At 40.1% G+C, this 20,067-nt stretch overlaps 3 protein-coding genes across 5 annotated transcripts; all 3 read left to right on the forward strand.

Annotated features, from left to right (window-relative positions):
* The first annotated feature begins 723 nt into the window (after positions 1 to 723).
* uraha (urate (5-hydroxyiso-) hydrolase a) lies at positions 724 to 3,495 on the forward strand. 2 transcript variants are annotated; one of them, XM_021586320.2, is made up of 4 exons: positions 724 to 1,334; positions 1,660 to 1,799; positions 2,099 to 2,234; positions 2,466 to 3,495. In XM_021586320.2, the coding sequence occupies exons 1-4, from the start codon at positions 1,260 to 1,262 to the stop codon at positions 2,553 to 2,555; spliced, it is 441 nt and encodes a 146-aa protein (XP_021441995.2). In that variant the 5' UTR covers positions 724 to 1,259; the 3' UTR covers positions 2,556 to 3,495. The 2 variants fall into 2 exon arrangements, with proteins under 2 accessions (XP_021441995.2, XP_036819726.1); XM_036963831.1 differs by having other exon boundaries at positions 734 to 1,334; positions 2,470 to 3,495.
* A 129-nt stretch (positions 3,496 to 3,624) lies between these two features.
* Positions 3,625 to 13,925, forward strand: LOC110506595 (programmed cell death protein 5). Of its 2 annotated transcripts, XM_036963832.1 has the most exons (7): positions 3,631 to 3,833; positions 9,336 to 9,365; positions 10,130 to 10,173; positions 10,482 to 10,543; positions 10,668 to 10,759; positions 12,715 to 12,786; positions 12,858 to 13,925. In XM_036963832.1, the coding sequence occupies exons 1-7, from the start codon at positions 3,768 to 3,770 to the stop codon at positions 12,900 to 12,902; spliced, it is 411 nt and encodes a 136-aa protein (XP_036819727.1). In that variant the 5' UTR covers positions 3,631 to 3,767; the 3' UTR covers positions 12,903 to 13,925. The 2 variants fall into 2 exon arrangements, with proteins under 2 accessions (XP_036819728.1, XP_036819727.1); XM_036963833.1 differs by lacking the exon at positions 9,336 to 9,365 and having other exon boundaries at positions 3,625 to 3,833.
* A 353-nt stretch (positions 13,926 to 14,278) lies between these two features.
* Positions 14,279 to 18,165, forward strand: LOC110506596 (diphosphomevalonate decarboxylase). Its single transcript, XM_021586322.2, has 10 exons — positions 14,279 to 14,499; positions 14,779 to 14,849; positions 14,959 to 15,073; positions 15,192 to 15,338; positions 15,540 to 15,739; positions 15,863 to 15,937; positions 16,003 to 16,221; positions 17,094 to 17,209; positions 17,286 to 17,394; positions 17,766 to 18,165. Exons 1-10 carry the CDS (start codon positions 14,424 to 14,426, stop codon positions 17,844 to 17,846), a joined length of 1,209 nt encoding a protein of 402 aa, XP_021441997.1. The 5' UTR covers positions 14,279 to 14,423; the 3' UTR covers positions 17,847 to 18,165.
* The last annotated feature ends 1,902 nt before the right edge of the window (positions 18,166 to 20,067 follow it).

Raw genomic sequence — 20,067 nt, forward strand, 5'->3', positions numbered from 1 at the left:
AGCAAGATGCTTTTTATCTCTCAGAATCACCTTTATTCAGCGGAACGTGTGTAAACTGCTTGTGTACAGTATGTGAGTGTTACAGAGAGGATGGGGAAAGCAAGATGCTTTTTATCTCTCAGAATCACCTTTATTCAGTGGAACTTGTGTAAACTGTTTGTGTACAGTATGTGAGTGTTACAGAGAGGATGGGGAAAGCAAGATGCTTTTTATCTCTCAGAATCACCTTTATTTGCGAAGTACATTTACACATACTCAGAATTTTACTTGATGATATGGTGCTGCAGCTGCAAGTGATAGACAACATTTAGAGACAGAATACAGACAGTGTGGTTTCAACAAGGTTTTACATACAGTACATATGGAAAGTTTTCAGACCCCTTGACTTTTTCCACATTGTGTTACATTACAGCCTTATTCAAAAATGTATTAAATAAAACATTTTCCTCATCACTCTACACGCAATACCCCATAGCGACAAAGCAAAAACTAATGTTTGTAGTGTCAAAGCTTGACGTGTCCTACCCAAGAAGACTCGAGGCTGTAATCACTGGCAAAGGTGCTTCAACAAAGTACTGAGTAAAGGGTCTGAATAGTTATGTAAATGAAATGTTTTCGTTTTTATTTATTTTTGCTAACATTTCGAACAAAAACTGTTTTTGCTTTGTCATTATAGGGTATCGTGTGTTGATTGATGAGGGGAAAATCTAGGTAATCAATTTTAGAATAAGGCATAACAAAATGTGGAAAAAGTCAAGGGATCTGAATTCCTCTGAATGCACTGTACATTATATACATCTAGCTTCTAAACTGGATTGAAAGGAAAATAAAGCAACTCATAGAGCATATGTTTTTAAGCTTGCTCCCCTGTGTAGAGCAGTAGGCATATGCAGTAGGCATATGTTATTCACCCTGACTGAAACGATGTTAGGCTACACAAGTATGCTAATAATGACATTTAGGCCTACAATTCTCACTTTTATCATTATTAAGGACTTATCTAAAGTGTGCTAAAACGCACTTTGACCCAAGCCTGTTTCCAAAAATGTTAAAAGGCCAATTGTTACTGGGATGTTTGCATACTCTTAACCATTAACAAATGCTGATGTCCCTCCCAACGAGACATGTAAGTTGCAACAGCAAACAGCAGCCCTAGTCATATGAATATCCTCGTGAGTTTTGAACTTGTGCTTAAAATCTGTTACAGTTAATCCACCGTAAATGCCATACTTTTCACTAGAGGGGGAAACTGGTTTGGGATGACTTCGAAATCAGCGCGCATGAGTACCAGCCGATTACAGCACATAAAGGATCATCTTTTGGACGAATACACGGTAGGCTAATATATTGCTTTTGATTTTCAGAAATAGTGTTTTAACCGAAATTATTGACATGTGACATTCGTTTGTCTGCAGGATTGTTTTGAAATTCATGAAAATAATAAAGCGAAAGTAAAAGATGGGAAAATATAACAAATGTTGGGTTAGTTCATCTCATAGACATTAAGCGTTCAGCTAGGCCTACCTTCTATTTTAACCCAAATAATAAATAATTTATAGGCTACAGTTAGCCTACAGCTTTCTGTATATAGTGTGCAAAATTACAGTAGCCAAATGTCCATAATGTTGACTCACTATGCTGTCGGTGTATGCGCTGTAGTGTGCAGAGATGGCAGCTCCATACAGCCCCCTGACCACTCACGTCCTGAACACCGGGATGGGCGTCCCTGGAGCCCACATGGCCCTCAGCCTGCATCGCATGGATCCCTCCACTTCACTCTGGAACCTTCTCACCACAGGGTAACCTCACCACAGAGAGTGCTGTAGCACCAGTTAACATAGACATAGAATGGAAATTAACACAATAATTTCTTAGCAGCTCCATAATAATCAATATAATAGACAAATACACATTTAGTATTTGTTTTATCAATTTCAGATTCACCCCTACAGCCTCTTTCAGTAGAGCTGCATAATATTATCAAATATGAATATATACCGGTAGTAATGTTAATGAGCCAAGGCTTATTTCAGGATCACATCAAACCAGTGTCCACTCTATTCAGTATTTTATATCATTTTAAATTATTTCTTCTCAGGACTACTAATGATGATGGGCGCTGCCCAGGGCTCATCACCAGAGAAACTTTCACTCCAGCAGTGTACAAGATGCGCTTTGAGACGGGCCAATACTGGGGGAGTCTAGGAGAGACCTCTTTCTATCCATACGTCGAGGTTAGTTGAAGACAGTCTTCAATGCTTTTATCATAAAGAATGTGTGCATTTAAATGTATGACGGTTGGACATATAAAGTTAGACATGAATGTGTCTTTATATCTACAGAATCAGCTTCTGTTTATTTCCTTGTCAGCTCTGCGAGTGCTAACTGAACGCTAAATGTTTCGGTAGCTCCGATTGATCGGCTGAGTGGTTACTAACACATTGGTGGTCTGTGTTTATCTGCAGATAGTCTTCACCATAACGGACCACAGTCAGAAGTTCCATGTTCCTCTGCTCTGCAGCCGCTTCTCCTACACTACCTACCGGGGGAGCTAGAGAGTCTGTCACTCACCATCTCTCACCTGGGCCACATTCAGTTGTCAAACGTTGTCTAATCTCGGTTAACCCAGAACTAATGTCTTGCGTAATTGTCAGATGCTTGATTAAGTTCCGGGTCCATATGTGTTAAGGGAAGAGATCGGAACCGGAACAAAGAGCTCCACCCTTCTCTCTTTGCAAGTTACGGGCAAGTCTATGGTTCAAATATCCCCTCCCCTTCCAAAATTTGAAGGATGCTAACACCTGTGAAATCGTCATTAATCCAAATCACCTGAACTAATGCTGCTCATTATCTCACTCATCCCGTTTTATCATGCCAGATCTACAGAACCATTTATGTTTACGTAGTCTGTCCACGAGAGATTAAACATTGTTGAACGTTGCAGATAGAAATGCCATGACCAGAGTTGACATGATTCCTTGTTCTACATGTCAGATAGAAATATGTTATGAAGAATAAACATCTGAACGTTCCAAAACGTTGTGTCCTGCTGAACGTGCCCCTGGCTGACTGTGACCCGAGACCTGTCACCTGGGCCTATTCAGGTGGTTTAAAGTCATCCTTCAGTTATTGTAGGTAGAAATGTACCTAAGAAAGCACTCTTGTGTAATACTAGTTATATTGTTATAGTTATTGAGTACAGAACACAAGAACAGTATCCTTTATGTGGTACATTTCTACCAGTAACAGTTGTTATCCTGTCACCCAAGGCTCTCAGAGATCCCAGTCATTTGTTTAACTTGCCTTTTTGGACCAATCGATGACAGCAAACACTTTTTTTTTATGTTTGATCTGATATTAACAAAATGTCTAAGCTTTATTGGACAGTGGGGGTTGTGATGTGTGCCATTTCCTTCAGAATATTGATTACCCATTTTTGTGTCCTGAAATTCATTTTGGAAAATCTAGATAGCAAAATAAACAATTACAATCTTATGTTTATGTATGACTAATTTAATTATATTTTATGTTGTAAGTGTGACTGGTTGATGGGCAGTCCTAAACGGTCCAGACAGATCATTTCTACGATATCATCCTTTTGTGGCTCGATTGCTTTATTCTGGATGCATATTGGATTATTCTGAGATCGATTACATTATACTGAAGCAGGGCCCAGCCCCTAACGAAACAGTTCCACAAGACTCGTTAAGTGACAGATTTTCTTATTTTACCATTGATAAGGCCTATTTTCTATCTATTCGAACACAATGGCAGACGACGAATTGGAGGCTATCAGGCGGCAACGCATGGCCGAACTGCAGTCAAAACACGGGGTAAGGAGAGAGCCTGAGGGGACCAGAAATGCATTGTTCCGACCATATATGAAGATCCACTGTTCAGTCTGTTGCTAGCTAGTGTTAGCCTTATAGCTCAAGTTTAGAGTATTTTAACCTATCACCATCTTTAACGAATTTTCTAATATTGTTCATTGCATGTTCGCATAGCAGCCAGATAATTCAGTACCTAGTTTACTAGCTAACGTAGTTACTAATAAGATACTGTAGATTGATAGCTAGCTAACGTTAGCTAGTAAACTCATGCCATAGTGAGACACGAGTTATGCTACCAGTAGCTAGTAAGCTATGTGATGTGATTTAATCAACATTTATGAATATGCGAAACATACATTTAATTTATGAACAGGACAATGACTCGTTGACTTTGGCGCTCGCGTCTCCCACTCCTCTGGGGTTGAGAATCGCTCTACCGCTCCCCTGGTGCGCGTGCATGTGCCCAGGTGTTTTGGTGCACAAGTGCGAGAGTAGTGTGAATGTCCGTTTTTCAGACCTAGTTTGAAGCAATGAACATCATTGTTAGTAGCCCCACCCTCTGTCTGGATTATCTAGCAAGCCTGCTTGGCACTGATTTCTAAATCTTCATTAAGCAAAACACTTTACTGAATAGATATACCCAGATTAGCCCAATATTGGACTAAATGAGCCTAAAATCACTCCTTTTAGTCCAAGGACCTTACATGTTCTGTTTAGAGGCGAGTTGGCTCTGGCAGCCAAAACAGCCATCAAATCAAATTTCAAATCAAATGTATTTATATAGCCCTTCTTACATCAGCTGATATATCAAAGTGCTGTACAGAAACCCAGCCTAAAACCCCAAACAGCAAACAATGCAGGTGTAGAAGCACGGTGGCTAGGAAAAACTCCCTAGAAATGCCAAAACCTACGAAGAAGCCTAGAGAGGAACCAGGCTATGAGGGGTGGCCAGTCCTCTTCTGGCTGTGCCGGGTGGAGATTATAACAGGACATGGCCAAGATGTTCAAATGTTCATAAATGACCAGCATTGTCAAATAATAATAATCACAGTAGTTGTCGAGAGTGCAACAAGTCAGCACCTCAGGAGTAAATGTCATTTGGCTTTTCATAGATAATCATTGAGAGTATCTCTACCGCTCATGCTGTCTCTAGAGAGTTGAAAACAGCAGGTCTGGGACAGGTAGTACGTCCGGTGAACAGGTCAGGGTTCCATAGCCGCAGGCAGAACAGTGGAAACTGGAGCAGCAGCACGGCCAGGTGGACTGGGGACAGCAAGGAGTCATCATGCCAGGTAGTCCTGAGGCATGGTCCTAGGGCTCAGGTCCTCAGAGAGAGAGAGAGAGAATTAGAGAGAGCATACTTAAATTCACACAGGACACTGGAGAAGACAGGAGAAATACTCCAGATATAACAGACTGACCCTAGCCCCCCGACACAAACTACTGCAGCATAAATACTAAATACAGAAAGGGTCAGGAGACACTGTGGCCCCATCCGATGATACCCCCAGACAAGGCCAAACAGGCAGGATATAACCCCACCTACTTTGCCAAAGCACAGCCCCCACACCACTAGAGGGATATCTTCAACCACCAACTTACCATCCTGAGACCAGGCCGAATATAGCCCACGAAGATCTCCGCCACGGCACAACCCAAGGGAGGGCGCCAACCCCCTTGAATCGATTTTCAATTGCGGTATGGTTCTAGAAACATAAAGCCCTAAACTTTCATATCACATTAAAATACATTTTAAAACAGTTGCAGCTGACTGTATTTTCAGTGACAAAAGCTTTTGGTGTCCGTCTTCCGTTTACGCACAGGTGTTCGAAGCGCAGAGCTAATTAGTACAGCACAAGCGCTTCTCAGATTTCTATCACCTGAAACATTCACAGAAGACAAAAATACATGCACGAGATGTGTGCGTACTTGCCAAGCTCGTGCATGTTTACATTGTTCTGCTCATGCTTCATGTGAGAATTCTGAACACATTACCAGTGCTTTGAAAAATGTATGTAATTATACTTTCCTGTGGATATATTGTTTCACATTACTACTGCCAAAAGGACCAACTGTACATACAACCGGTTAAGTACACTGTAATATTATTCTATTCAACATTCTGGCTTGTAGAGGTTGGTGGGGAAAACTTTCTTGACTGAAATGCAAATTTCTGCCCAAAGTAGTATTCAATGCAATTCAACGTCCGGTTTCCAGGCAACTGCACGACAGAAGTCAATGTATATCTATTGATGGCATTCAGTCTAATTTTCTTAACATAACCAAAGGTGTGCCACAAGGCTCAATACTAGGCCCTTTACTGTTCACTATTTTCATAAATAATGTTGGTTTATCCCTGAATAATAATAACTGGGGCTTACATCTCTATGCAGATGAGTAATTTATTAATGTGCCCCCTCAGTGCAGCAAGCCATTCATGACCTTCAGCTTGGCTTTGATTCAATTAAATAATTGATTACCGGTCTTAAGTGAATGTTGATAAAACCAAGTTTGTTTTTCTCCAGGTGTTGTAAAATTGATTTTAAAGACCTTGAGAGGAGCCCAAATTATGCTAGTTCTCCATTTATAAGTAGCTAGGCATTTGGATTGATGATAAGTTGGCCTTTAAAAAAACAAAAAGTTGCAAGTAAAGACTCATTTACTTTATACAGTGGCGATTTTAGCATGTAAATCTTTGTGGGGCAAACTCATTATTAGAGGTTGACCGATTTATGATTTTTCAACGCCGATACTGGATTATTGGAGGACCAAAAAAAGCCGATACCGATTAATCGGCAGATAAAAAAAATAAAAATAATTTAAAAAAAAAAATGTTTAAATAGATTTTTTTTTTAAACATTTTTTTATATATATATATATATATATGTATATATATATATATTTGTATATATATATATTTGTAATAATGACAATTACAACAATACTGAATGAACAATGAACACTTTTATTTTAACTTAATATAATACATCAATAAAATCAATTTAGTCTCAAATAAATAATGAAACATGTTCAATTTGGTTTAAATAATGCAAAAACAAAGTATTGGAGAAGAAAGCTGCTGCATACCACCGCTCAGTCAGACTGCTCTATCAATTCATAGACTTAATTATAATAACACACTGAAATACGAGCCTTAGGTCATTAATATGGTCAAATCCATAAACTATCATTTCGAAAACAAAACGTTTATTCTTTCAGTGAAATACGGAACCGTTCCGTATTTTATCTAACGGGTGGCATCCATAATTCTAAATATTCCTGTTACATTGCACAACCTTCAATGTTATGTCATAATTACATAAAATTCTGGCAATTAGTTTGCAACGAGCCAGGCGGCCCAAACTGTTTCATATACCCTGACACTGCGTGCAATGAACGCAAGAGAAGTGACACAATATCCCTAGTTTAATATTGCCTGTTAACCTGGATTTCTTTTAACTAAATATGCCGGTTTAAAAATATATACTTCTGTGTATTGATTTTAAGAAAGGCATTGATGTTTATGGTTAGGTACATTCGTGCAACGATTGTTATTTTTTTCGCAAATGTGCTTTTGTTAAATCATCCCCCATTTGGCAAAGTTGGCTGTCTTTGTTAGGAAGAAATAGTTTTCACACAGTTTGCAACGAGCCAGGCGGCCCAAACTACTGCATCTACCCTGACTCTGTTGCACAGAACGCAAGAGAAGTGACACAATTTCCCTAGTTAAAATAAATTAATGTTAGCAAGCAATATTAACTAAATATGCAGGTTTAAAAATCTATACTTGAGTATAGATTTTAAGAAAGACATTGATGTTTATGGTTAGGTTCACATTGGTGCAACGACAGTGCTTTTTTCCACGAATGCGCCTGTTAAATTGCCCGTTTGGCGAGGTAGGCTATAATTCAATGATAAATTAACAGGCACCGCATTGATTATATGCAACGCAGGACAAGCTAGATAACTACACATGGTTAATGATATTACTAGTTTAACTAGTGATTATGTTAAGATAGATTTGTTTTTTATAAGATAAGTTTAATGCTAGCTAGCAACTGACATTGGCTCCTTGCTGCACTCGCATAACAGGTAATAACGCATAACAGCCTGCCACACAGTCTCCTCGTGGAGTGCAATGTAATCGGCCACAATCGGTGTCCAAAAATGGCGATTACCAATTGTTATGAAAACTTTAAATTGGCCCTAGTTAATTGTCCATTCCGATTAATCGGTCGACCTCTATTACCAACCCCTATGCTCAATATTTTCTGCTGGCTGCCCTTCCACCACAGAAAGCACTGAGCTAGGCTGAAACACCTGCATTTTGGAGATGCCTTAGTCAAGAAAGCAGAAAATGGACCATGTTTGTATGCAGCTTTATTAAGTCAATTTTTTTTAACATTGTTTCCAAACTGATATGTGACAAGTATAAACGCCACTACCTGTATAGAAATAAATTGTCTCACTTTTGAAGATAGAGGGAAGATTGTTCAAGCAACACTTCCCAGTAATTGACTATGGCGACTCAATCTTCATGCATACGGCAGCCTCTGTTAAAACCTCTAGATACAGTCTACCACTAAGCCTTTCGTTTTATCACTGGTGATCATTTCTGTACGCATCATTTTCTCTTATATAGTTCTGTTGGATGGGAGTCTCTGAGTAACAGAAGGACCCAACATTGGCTAATATTAATAAATAAAGCACTTCTCCAGAAACTCCCATACTACCTCATCTCACTTCTAAATAGGACATCTGGTAAGTATAATACTCTCTCTCGAGACTGGTTGGTACTAGAGATTCCATGGGTCTCCTCTGAGTTAGGGAAGACTGATTTTAGTTACTATGCCCCTCCGTCCTGGAATGTCCTACAGGTCACTCTAAAACTTGATTCTTTGGTCCCAAAAGGTGAATTTATGGCTATAATAAAAAATGTGACCAATGAAAACTGCACTGGTTTTGATTGATTGTATATATTTGTTTCTACTAACCTTTTGAATGTAACGATTGGTTTGAAATGTTGTAACTGTAACTTTGTAGTGATCATGCTGGAATTGTTGTTCACATTGCTTGAACTGTTGTTCTCAGGGCGCCATTGGAAATGAGACCATGGTCTCAATGAGTTCCCCTGGTTAAATAAAGGTTAATAATAAAAAATGTAATTAAGGTGTGTAGTAACCTTTTATTTTGGGGATTTATTATTATTTCTCGCATATATGAAAGACATGTGACTTTTGTTTCCAAAACCATACCGCAAGTAATGCGTTTTAACATCCGCAACGAGTGGCGGGGCTCTTAACAAAACTCCCCCAGCCAGAAGATACTATTGTCAATAGGCGCTAAAGGTAGTTAGTGTTTATGAATGAGTTATACCTCAATATGAGTGACATGATGACAGAGATTATCAATCAAAAGATTGGGAATGGGATGGACATAGTCACACTAGGAATCCTTTCATCCAACAGAGATGTTGTCATTGAGTTTGAGTTGCTAATTTTTCAGAGTCTGTCTTGGAACCAAATGAGTCCAGGGGTAAGCTGCTGTACAGCTACTGTACTGCACATTGTGTGATGGCGGTGACATGGCAAAAGGCTGTGTAATTAATGACCTGGACTGAGCAATGCAGCATGTCTGGCAGTTGTGTCTGTGCTCCTTGAGTAATGTGACCCAAGTATGTTTGCAATAAAGGAATAGCAAAATGTTTGAATGCCAGAACCATGATGTATTGTGAATGGTTTGGGACATGGTTATCAACCTTGAGTGAAGCTTATATGTTAAACTTAAAAAAATATTTAAAAAATGTATTATTTTGTAAGCTTTGTATAAACATATTTTCCAGAAACCTGTAAATTTTCACTTTGTAGTCTACTATACTACAGTTAATTGTGTCCCACTCCCTATCCCTGTCCCTCTTGAGGCTAGATTTGAAGGAACTGGGCAGATGTAGTAATCAATATGGGGATGGCGCCACCCAGTCTACCAATAGGCTCTTTCAGATCTGCAAACTCCAAAGGAGTAGGGGAGGGGGCAACGGGTTGTTTTCTGAACCACGTTTTGGTACAGTTTAAACTGTTGTTCAAAGATCTAGTCCCTTTGCCATGGGTCTGAAAATCCACAGCAATATTAGGCTGCACTTCAAGAGAGAGCCGATGTGTGCGCTCAGCATGGCTGTGTGATACAGTAGCCTGTTGGCTGGTCTGTTCTCATGTTGTTTAAAAATAAATATGTTTAAACAACTAAAGAAAGGAGTGGACTTTGACTGTCTCTTTTCTCCCCCCCCCCCCCCCCCTTCCCAGGACTCTTCAAATGACCAGCAAGGGCAGCAGGAGGCCAAACAGAAGTTGGTCTTCATTATTTATCCATCTGAACTTTTATTCCCGTCATGCATTCACAACTCAGTGCTGAGTATAGCTACATTTCAGAGACACAGATTTCTCTCCCTGTTATTGGTTTAGTTCACAGTAGTTTGCTAATGTTGCATGTCTTGACCTGCAGTTTGCAGCTCTGGTTTATGAAGAACTATGTGACAGACTATTTATAAAGCTAGTCAATGTGATAAAACAATTGGCTTCATTTACACAGGCAGCCCAATTGGGCTGCATGTGTAAACGTGGCCTAACTATAATCTTCTGTTCGGTCTTTTCACAGGGAAACAGAGATGAGGAACTCCATACTGGCTCAGGTTCTAGACCAGTCTGCCCGCGCCAGATGTAGGTATTTCATATCCCCCTGGTTTGAATGAATCATTGATCTGATATTGGAACTTTCAGCACCTACGCCTGGTTTAGCAATAGGTGGCTCCATTGCCTAAAAGCCTGCTATGTTTTGTTGCAGTGAGTAACTTGGCTCTGGTGAAGCCAGAGAAGGCCAAAGCAGTGGAGAATTACCTCATACAGATGGCTCGCATGGGCCAGCTGGGAGGAAAGGTGAGAGAACTGGACCTAAAGCATATGTGGACATATATCATTGAACGTACTTTTAAACAAAATTGTGATTGTTAATGCTTAGGAAAAAATCCCTAACTGAAAAAAGTGGGGGGGAGGTATGGGGCGAGAACATTTTAGAGGCCCCCATCTTGGCGGTGTAGAGAAATTTGTCAATTTTTAAGCCAATTTCCTGCAATTCTACAAAGTTCTCCATGGAGCTGAAATAACTTTTTGCAGTTTTAAAGCTAATTTCCTGCGATTTTATTTGTAAGTTTACATACACTTAGGTTGGAGTCATTAAAACTCTTCAACCATTCCAGAATTTTCTTGTTCACAAACTATACTTTTGGCAAGTTGGTTAGGACATCTACTTTGTCCATGACACAAGTAATTTTTCCAAACAATTGTTTACAGACCGATTATTTCACTTATAATTCACTGTATCACAATTCCAGTGGGTTAGAAGTTTACATACACTAACAATTTAGTGTATGTAAACTATTATTCTGACATTTCACATTCTTAAAATAAAGTAGTGATCCTAACAGATCTAAGACAGGGATTTTTTACTAGGATTAAATGTCAGGAATTGTGAAAAACTGAGTTTAAATGCATTTGGCTAAGGTGTATGTAAACTTCTGACTTCAACTCTATATGTGTGTGCCCTAACATTAGAAACACCTTCCTAATATTGAGTTGCACCTCTTTTTGCTCTCAGAACAACCTCTATTCATCGGGGCATGGGCTTTACAAGGTGTCAAAAGCGTTCCACAGGGATGTTGGCCCATGTTGACTCCAATGCTTCCCACAGTTGTCACGTTGGCTGGATGTCCTTTGGGTGGTGGACCAATCTTGATACACACAGGAAACTGTTGAGCGTGAAAACCCCAGCAGCATTGCAAAAATCTGGCACCTACTACCATACCCTGTTCAAAGGCATTTCACTTTTTTCTTGCCCAGTCACCCTATTTTTAAAAATTGTATTTAACCTTTATTCAACTAGGCAAGTCAGTTTAGAACAAATTCTTATTTACAATGATGGCCTACCAAAAGGCAAAGGGCCATAAAAAAGGGGCTGGGATCCATAAAAAAAAAAAAAAAAAAAAAAAAAATATATATATATATATATATATATATATATATATATATATAGGCCATCATTGTTTATATATATATATATATATATATATATATATATATATATATATATATATATATATATATATATATATAAATAAATAAATAAATAAATAAATAAATAAATAAATAAATATAGGACAAAACACACATGACAACACAACACTACATAAGACAACAACATAGCAAGGCAGCAACAAATGACAACACCGCATGGTAGAAACACAGCATGACAACAACATGGTAGCAACACAAAACATGGTACAAAGATGATTGGGCACAGACAACAGTACAAAGGGCAAGAAGGTAGAGACAACAATACAACATAGCGTCCCCTCTCATATGAATAGCACACCTACACAATCCATGTCTCAATTGTCTCAAGGCTTAAAAATCCTTCTTTAACCTGTCTCCTCCCCTTCGTCTACACTGATTGACGTGGATTTAACAAGTGACATCAATAAGGGATCATAGCTTTCACCTGGATTCACCTAGTCAGTCAGTTATGGAAAGAGCAGCTATTCCTAATGTTTTTTACACTCAGTGTATACTATATATATTTTTTACACTGTTTAGACTTACGCAACCTGAAAAAAAACACTTAGACAGCCTGACGTTTCTTTCTCTTTGCTAGTGACTGCATTGCCCCCGAGCAGTCATACGCAGGACCATATTTTGCCCTGTGAATTCACATGCAATTTTCAGATTTTTTTCTTATCATTCAAATGTTTAAACATTAAAAACTATTCCCTATGAAAAGCACTGACTTGACCCATCTGCTATTGGCTCTTCCTTACATTTGGATTGTCTCTCTTCAGATTTCAGAGACTGGTTTGATCGACATCTTAGAAAAAGTTAGTCAGCAAACAGAAAAAAAGACAACTGTCAAGGTGAGTCCACGGATCAAATACAGTATCACAATCTCAGACTTTTAACTGACTGCATCCCCTCCTCCCCTCAGTTCAACCGACGAAAGGTGATGGACTCCGATGAGGATGATGATTGATGCGTTGAAAGGAGCTCAGGAACCAGTCAGACGGCTGGCTTAGGGCGGGATTCAGGACTAGATAGGTTGGAGCAGGGCTCTGTTCGTTGGCGGCCGTTTTTGACTTGCCAAAGGCCCTGCCTTAGTGATGCACCCAGGGGTATCACATCAGCCCCTGTGTGCATCTGGAACTCATTACTATATTCTCTCTTATATCCATTTTCACCACGTTTTACTTTTTCTCCACCACAAGAAGCAGAACAAAATTCAACTTAGGGTATATTGCTGCTGATGCATTTTTCTAGAGACTGCTTTGTGAATACTGTCTGCTGCTACTCAGTAAATAGTGAAAACATCATTGGACAGAGCACATGGGTATATTCATTCTTTTTTGTAAAATTTTGCTGACCTGTATCCAACAGTTTACATTTAAAAAATAAAAAAGCCTTACATTTAAATGCTTATTCCACAAATAATCAACAGCTTTATCATGATGATATTTTGTCTGTGAGCTGAGTGCTTGAAGACTCATTGATTGGTCATATGGGTTTGCACTACATTTTCTTTCATTAAAAAAGTATAATCACATAAGAGCAATGGTGTAAGAAAAATATAGTTTGTATTAAAATGTAGTCAATCTTCTTTACAAGGCCTCCTAGGTAGTGTCTTAGGCTATCCTAATGTATAGGCTGGCGATAGTTGCTTTGACTCACTAGGTTCAAATACTCTGTGCTGAAATGTATGCAGTATGTGCATTAAGAGGCTGAGACGTATTTGTAGCAGGATTTGTTAAATTATCTCAATCGTTAGTCTACAACAGCACTTAAAGAACTTCCTGCTTCACTCACATTGAACAGATGTCTGGTGAGACCACAGATATATGAATGGTTGATTCTATTGTTCACCTGCCACAGGTAATACTCAATATCTGACAGTACATTGATGTTCTTACAAGCATGATGTTACTAAATATTTGGAGATAAATTCATGGGAGATTTGGTTTCATGTTCAAAGCGTTCACCCCAATAAATCAATGTCAGCATTGATAAAGCAGACAAGGAGTCATTCTTCTTGATCATAAAACAAGCGTTCCTCTTATAATAACAATAATTATACACTAGATTACTGTTTTTTTCTTTCCTCTGAAACCATAATTTCATATAAAAGAAGAACATAACACAAGAGCTGTTAATATACGGTATATGGTCAAATATATCCGGCACTATCATTCGTAATATCCAGTCACTACTACATTTCTGCCTGCGATCAAGATACGCCCCCTAAATGTGGCTCTGGCCTCATTTTCGGACGACGGTGGTCTGATCAAAAGGATTGGCTGCCTTGTTTCAGTCACGGTACATGAGTGACGCTGATTGGTGGGAGGTTTAGTCACGTGCTCTACCCCCTCCAATCCACAGACACGTTTTGTAAAGCTCTATGGTTGTGCAGACATTACTGTATCAGTGGATCTCAAAATATTAGACAGTCTCGCGTTTATAGTATTTTTTGTAATTTTATTGCTCCTGATTTTACTTTATCAAAATGTCCGAGGACAGCGGCAAAAAGCTCACCATGGTAACATGCAGTGCGCCTGTGAATATCGCTGTCATCAAATACTGTGAGTATTGTATTTTCGTATAATCCACTACAGACATGTCAACCAAAGAACACTGTCAACCACATCTAGCTTAATGTCATGTAAAACTGTAACATTTATTGAATCAATGAAATGCTTGCTTGCAGCACTGTAGCCACTTCTAGCCACGCTTTGGTGTGTGTGCATTGGTACATGACAAATGTATTGCCACCATGATGTGAAAGGAATGTTCTCTGTACAATCTTTGAAAATAACTATGTATTGAATTGTAAATGCTTTGTTGTTATTGCTGTTTCAAAGGGGGGAAGAGGGATGAGGAGTTGATTCTACCTATAAATTCATCTTTGAGTGTCACATTACATCAAGACCAGGTAAGACTGTAATACTGTTCACCAGACACTCAGCAAGTGGCTAAATATGACTGTTTTGTTAAAACAACAAAAACTAACCATTTCTGCCATGTGTCCTTATTCCCCCCAGCTCAAAACAACCACAACAGTGGCGTGCAGCAGGTCGTTCCAGGAGGATCGTATCTGGCTCAACGGCAAAGAGGAGGACATAACCCAGCCCAGACTACAGTCCTGCCTTAGGGAGAGTGAGTCACTCACTATATGCAATGATATGATAGAGGGAGAGAGTAGAGGGGGAAGAGTAAGAAAGCAAAGGGGGAGGACAAGAAATGATGTGTTGTTGTTGGTGGTTTCCTTCCTCAGTTCGGCGCCTGGCCCGTAAGCGACGTAGTGATGGGGAGGCTGATGTAGACACGGCCGGTTTGTCCCATAAAGTCCACATCTGCTCTGTCAACAACTTCCCAACTGCAGCCGGACTTGCCTCCTCTGCTGCCGGCTATGCCTGTCTGGGTAAGAGACTGTGTCCTATCATAATGGTTTGTACCCAACACAGCATTAAATAGATCAAATGAAGTAAATGCTTGTGTGAAACTAGTTTTATACTTTTTAAATGTTGGGAACTTAAGCACCGTCTCCATCTCCTCATCCCTCTTCTCCTTACTTTCCTTTTGTCTCTCCATCTTGTCTCCTCACTCCACTCTCCTGTTCCAGTGTACACCCTGTCCCGGGTTATGGGAGTGGAGGGGGAGTTGTCTGTGGTTTCTAGGCAGGGTTCAGGCAGTGCCTGTAGGAGTATGTATGGGGGCTTCGTCCAGTGGATTATGGGCCAGCAAGGAGATGGCAAGGACAGTCTGGCCCAGCAGGTGGAGCCAGAGACTCACTGGCCTGAGCTCAGGGTCCTTGTACTGGTGGTAGGTCTCTCTGATCATTACTAAAGATGGCTTTGTCTGGAGGTAAATGTTGGCATATACATTTCTCCCATTTCTTTAATAATCTCAACACCCCCATCTCTCTGTCTCCCTCTCTCTTTTTAGGTCAGTGCTGAGCGGAAACCAGTTGGCAGCACTTCCGGCATGCAAACTAGTGTAGAGACGAGCAGTCTCCTGAAGGTACACACACACACACACACAAAGTTATTAACCCTTACCCTTAACCCTTGTGCTCTCCCCCTCAGCACCGGGCAGACTCTGTGGTCCCAGCCAGGATGAAGGAGATGATTGAGGCTGTACATAAGAGGGACTTTACTGCGTTCGCTGAGCTGACCATGAAGGATAGCAATCAGTTCCATGCCACCTGCCTGGACACCTACCCACCGATCTTCTACCTCAACGACGTGTCGCGCCGTGTTATCAACCTTGTGCACCGCTATAACCGTCACTACAGGGAAACAAAGGTGAGCACCATCAGGGAGTTAGTTCTTTCTTTTAGTCATGGAAATGTGCTAGTCATATGGAACATTGACAGTTCTACAAGGGGTCTAAGAAGCAGAACAAGGTGCAGTAATTGTTTATATTCTGAGATTATGAAATAGAGATATGAAACTGGTAGTATTTCTACAGTTCAAGAGGAATAGAAAATGTGTTAACAAGCCCAAGTATGGATGTGGTAAAGAAATCAATGGATCTTGACCAAAACAGTGGAAATGCCATGGAAAGATCCAGAATCTCCTTATTTCCCCTAAGCGAAATTAGCCTAGATTTAGGCTGTTGTTTATGTGTATTTCACACAATGTTGTGGTAAAAATCGGAGTATTGTATTGATTGTATTGATGTCAACTTCAATACATGTTCATGTCATCATCACCATTCAACTGCATTACAGTTAAAAAATGACTTTGACTACCACCACTGATTTCTCTATGCTACCAGCTTATATGAACGGGAGTTAGCATTTAGCAGTCACTTCTTCTAAACCTGAAATGTTATGCAGCGAAAACAGTATATCCAAATCAGACTTTGTAAACACGTTGTGGGCCTGTTACAATACATTGATCATGACGGATTTGACGAATATCCACTTTGTTAGATCAGATTTGTTGTGCACCAATCTGGCATCCTTCTTCTATCCCCCATGGTCTGCGTTCTATTGACCTCTTTGCCGCGTCTATGACCTAGTACTTCTTCATGAGTCTCAGAGGACTAGTGCAGCATCGCATCCCTCCTTCTGCTGACACTGTTATAACACTGCTGTAACAAAGCTATAACTTTGGTTCATAGTTCTTTTCACGAGTATAAGCAGTGACCGATGTTTTCTCTTCTCCACCAGGTGGCATACACGTTTGATGCAGGTCCCAATGCAGTGATCTACACTCTTCAGCAGAATGTGGAAGAGTTTGTCCAGGTGGTCAAACACTTATTCCCACCAGAGACCAACGGAGGACAGTGAGTTTCTCACAAACACACACACTCAGACAGTCAGACAACACTCCCTCCTGTGACTTTACCTGTCCCACGTCAGGTTTCTAAAGGGTCTTCCGGTTGCCCCAACAACACTATCTGAGGAGCTGAAGCAGGCCATTGGTATGGAGCCCATGGTGAAGGGAATCAGCTATATAATCAGCACCAAGGTACATAGACACACACACATACACACATACACACATGCATACATACATACATACATACATACATACATACATACATACATACATACATACATACATACATACATACATACATACACACACACACACACACACACACATACACATACACATAGGCAGCACCCTCCGGGTCCTTTGCCCGTTTCCTGTGCATCTCTGCGGGTTGGCGTAGTGGAAGGTTTTGGGGAGCGAGCTTGATGCTCTCTCCAACCGGCTTACGGGAAATCAGCAAGAATGCAGATCCTATAAACGCACACATTATGTATGGATCTGCTACATTTTGATGTGATATTAAGTTGGTTTGTCTGAGGGATTATTTCTGATTTGTGTATAAGGCTGGACCTGGACCTCGCGTGGTGGAGGACCCTAGTGAGCATTTGCTTGGATCTGACGGGCTGCCCAAGGAGAGTGCATGATACAAGCCAGCCTCCCAGCTGGGCAGAGACAGAACTCTTTGGTGAAAAGAAAGACCAGACATATTAACAAACAACAATTCCAATTCAATCAATTGGATACAAATGCAAAGACTTATTCATTGAAGGGGCAATCTGCAGTTGCTATATCAATTTTTGGACTTATAAATTAATTATATGAAACCATTGATTCTTGAAGAATATAACTTGTAAATACCTCATGAGCTTAGTTAAACTGTCATACCCCATCAGAACTCAAAATATCAGCTTGTTTTACTACAATGTTTGTAAACAAAGTAAATATAACCATGTTTTAAATGTTTGTTTATGTTTGGTTATAACTATAATTTTGATATCATGCATGGTCAGTCCTTGTATCCATAGTTCTGTCTATAATTTTGAGTGGTTACATTTCTCCTGCCCCATCCCTCAGCTTTTTACCAAAACTAAGGATTGCCCCTTTAACTGGAGCGAAACAACCACACACGGCTGAATACCTCTAACACTGTTGACTAGTGCTTCATTTGGACAATTTTCTTATTGCAAGTTTGGATTAAATGTTTTGTAATGTTAAAGATGAGGGGATGCCTTGTGAGAACGATCAGAAATATTCTAGTACTTTGATAACTGTAGAAAAATATTTCAAATTTTCTAAGTAGATGATGTACATTTTACATAATGGTTTAACAGTCACCTTTAGAGTGAGTGAATCACAAGACAATCTAATTAAAATTAAATCCCTTAAAGGATTATAAATGACAGTATTGAGAACAATGTAGGTGCTTTAGTATAAGAGCTGGATATATAGTCTACATGTCATCTTCAAAGGTGGCACCACGGGTCCCAGAGTGGTGGGGACATTTTTCTTCTCTCCTGACGGTAACCAGGTAAAACTACAAAAACTCTACAACCTAGTTGTAGCAGGGACCTTAAGGGTTGCCCTGTTGCCTGGGGCAAGTGAACTGAGCAGTTGGGCAAGTTGAGTCTGCTCTAAAGTTGGCCCAGCTAAAAATATTTTACTGAAAACAACGATACCGCAAGGAATTCCAATAGGCATAGCCTAAAACTGATCTTTCTGGTTCATCCCCCATTGTTTAAGTCAGGGTTTCCAAACATGGTCCTGTGCCCCTCTCCCCCAGCACTACACAGCTTATTCAAATAACTAACTCATCATCAAGCTTTGATTATTTGAATCCGCTGTGTAGCACATTCAAATCATTTTCAACCAGTGGGGGCCCCAGGCCCCAGTTTGGGAAACCCTGTTTTAAGTGCAAGTTGGACAATTTATATCAGCCGGGCAAGTTGAGCCTGCTCTATATTACAACAGCTGAACATTTCCCCCTTTGACCAAATCATGTCAGGCAGCAAAGTTAGTTAAAGCAAAGATTATGGATAGACTAACAAGGGTGGCAGTCCAAACACTTAAAAGACACACCCTCGTCCACTTACCCTCGCCTTATGCCCTTGGGGGAATCCCCGTCGCCATCTTGGAGGGCGGTCCAAATGATTAGCCAAGCAAGGGAAGTTTGCAACGTAAGCCCCTCAGCACTCGTTATAATCGGCTTTGCGAGTGTACAATTATGTTCATTCCGGGGCCTGAAACACCCCATAATTCAATTTGCGACGATTGTACGTCCGCTAAGAAAAGTCAGCGAAAACTTAAAAACAACATCAATGGAGAAGTTAACATACAAGTGTAAGTAAAAACGAATGCAAATAAGTTAGAAATTGTGCTACTTTTTTATATTTCACCTTTATTTAACCAGGTAGGCCCGTTGAGAACAAGTTCTCAACAAGCACCCCCATAGAGACTGCAAGAGATCTGGACAACAGGCCCTCTGATTTGACACACTGAACTCTATCTGAATAGTAGTTGGTGAACCAGGCGAGGCAGTCATTTGAGAAACCAAGGCTGTTGAGTCTGCCGATAAGAATGGGGAGATTGACAGAGTCAAAAGCCTTGGCTAGGTCGATGAAGATGGCTGCACAGTACTGTCTTTTATTGATGGTGGTTATGATATCGTTTAGGACCTTGAGCGTGGCTGAGGTGCACCCATGACCAGCTTAGAAACCAGATTGCATAGCGGAGAAGGTACGGTGGGATTCGAAATGGTCGGTGATCTGTTTGTTAACTAGGCTTTCGAAAACTTTAGAAAGGCAGGGTAGGATAGATATACTGTAGGTCTGTAAAAGTTTGGGTCTAGAGTGTCTCTCCCTTTGAAGA

Source organism: Oncorhynchus mykiss, chromosome 26 (assembly GCF_013265735.2).
Source record: "Oncorhynchus mykiss isolate Arlee chromosome 26, USDA_OmykA_1.1, whole genome shotgun sequence".
NCBI classification, from domain to species: domain Eukaryota; kingdom Metazoa; phylum Chordata; class Actinopteri; order Salmoniformes; family Salmonidae; genus Oncorhynchus; species Oncorhynchus mykiss.

What these genes read in the sequence shown, in the direction of transcription:
- uraha (XM_021586320.2), top strand. Translation starts at nt 1,260, where the DNA reads ATGACTTCGAAATCAGCGCGCATGAGTACCAGCCGATTACAGCACATA. An exon ending in ATCTTTTGGACGAATACACG is followed by an intron (nt 1,335 to 1,659) that starts GTAGGCTAATAT and finishes TATGCGCTGTAG; the next exon opens with TGTGCAGAGATGGCAGCTCC. An exon ending in TGGAACCTTCTCACCACAGG is followed by an intron (nt 1,800 to 2,098) that starts GTAACCTCACCA and finishes ATTTCTTCTCAG; the next exon opens with GACTACTAATGATGATGGGC.
- LOC110506595 (XM_036963832.1), top strand. Translation starts at nt 3,768, where the DNA reads ATGGCAGACGACGAATTGGAGGCTATCAGGCGGCAACGCATGGCCGAA. An exon ending in GGAACCAAATGAGTCCAGGG is followed by an intron (nt 9,366 to 10,129) that starts GTAAGCTGCTGT and finishes CCCCCTTCCCAG; the next exon opens with GACTCTTCAAATGACCAGCA. An exon ending in AAAAAAAGACAACTGTCAAG is followed by an intron (nt 12,787 to 12,857) that starts GTGAGTCCACGG and finishes TCCTCCCCTCAG; the next exon opens with TTCAACCGACGAAAGGTGAT.
- LOC110506596 (XM_021586322.2), top strand. Translation starts at nt 14,424, where the DNA reads ATGTCCGAGGACAGCGGCAAAAAGCTCACCATGGTAACATGCAGTGCG. An exon ending in TGCCGGCTATGCCTGTCTGG is followed by an intron (nt 15,339 to 15,539) that starts GTAAGAGACTGT and finishes CTCCTGTTCCAG; the next exon opens with TGTACACCCTGTCCCGGGTT. An exon ending in CCAGAGACCAACGGAGGACA is followed by an intron (nt 17,210 to 17,285) that starts GTGAGTTTCTCA and finishes GTCCCACGTCAG; the next exon opens with GTTTCTAAAGGGTCTTCCGG.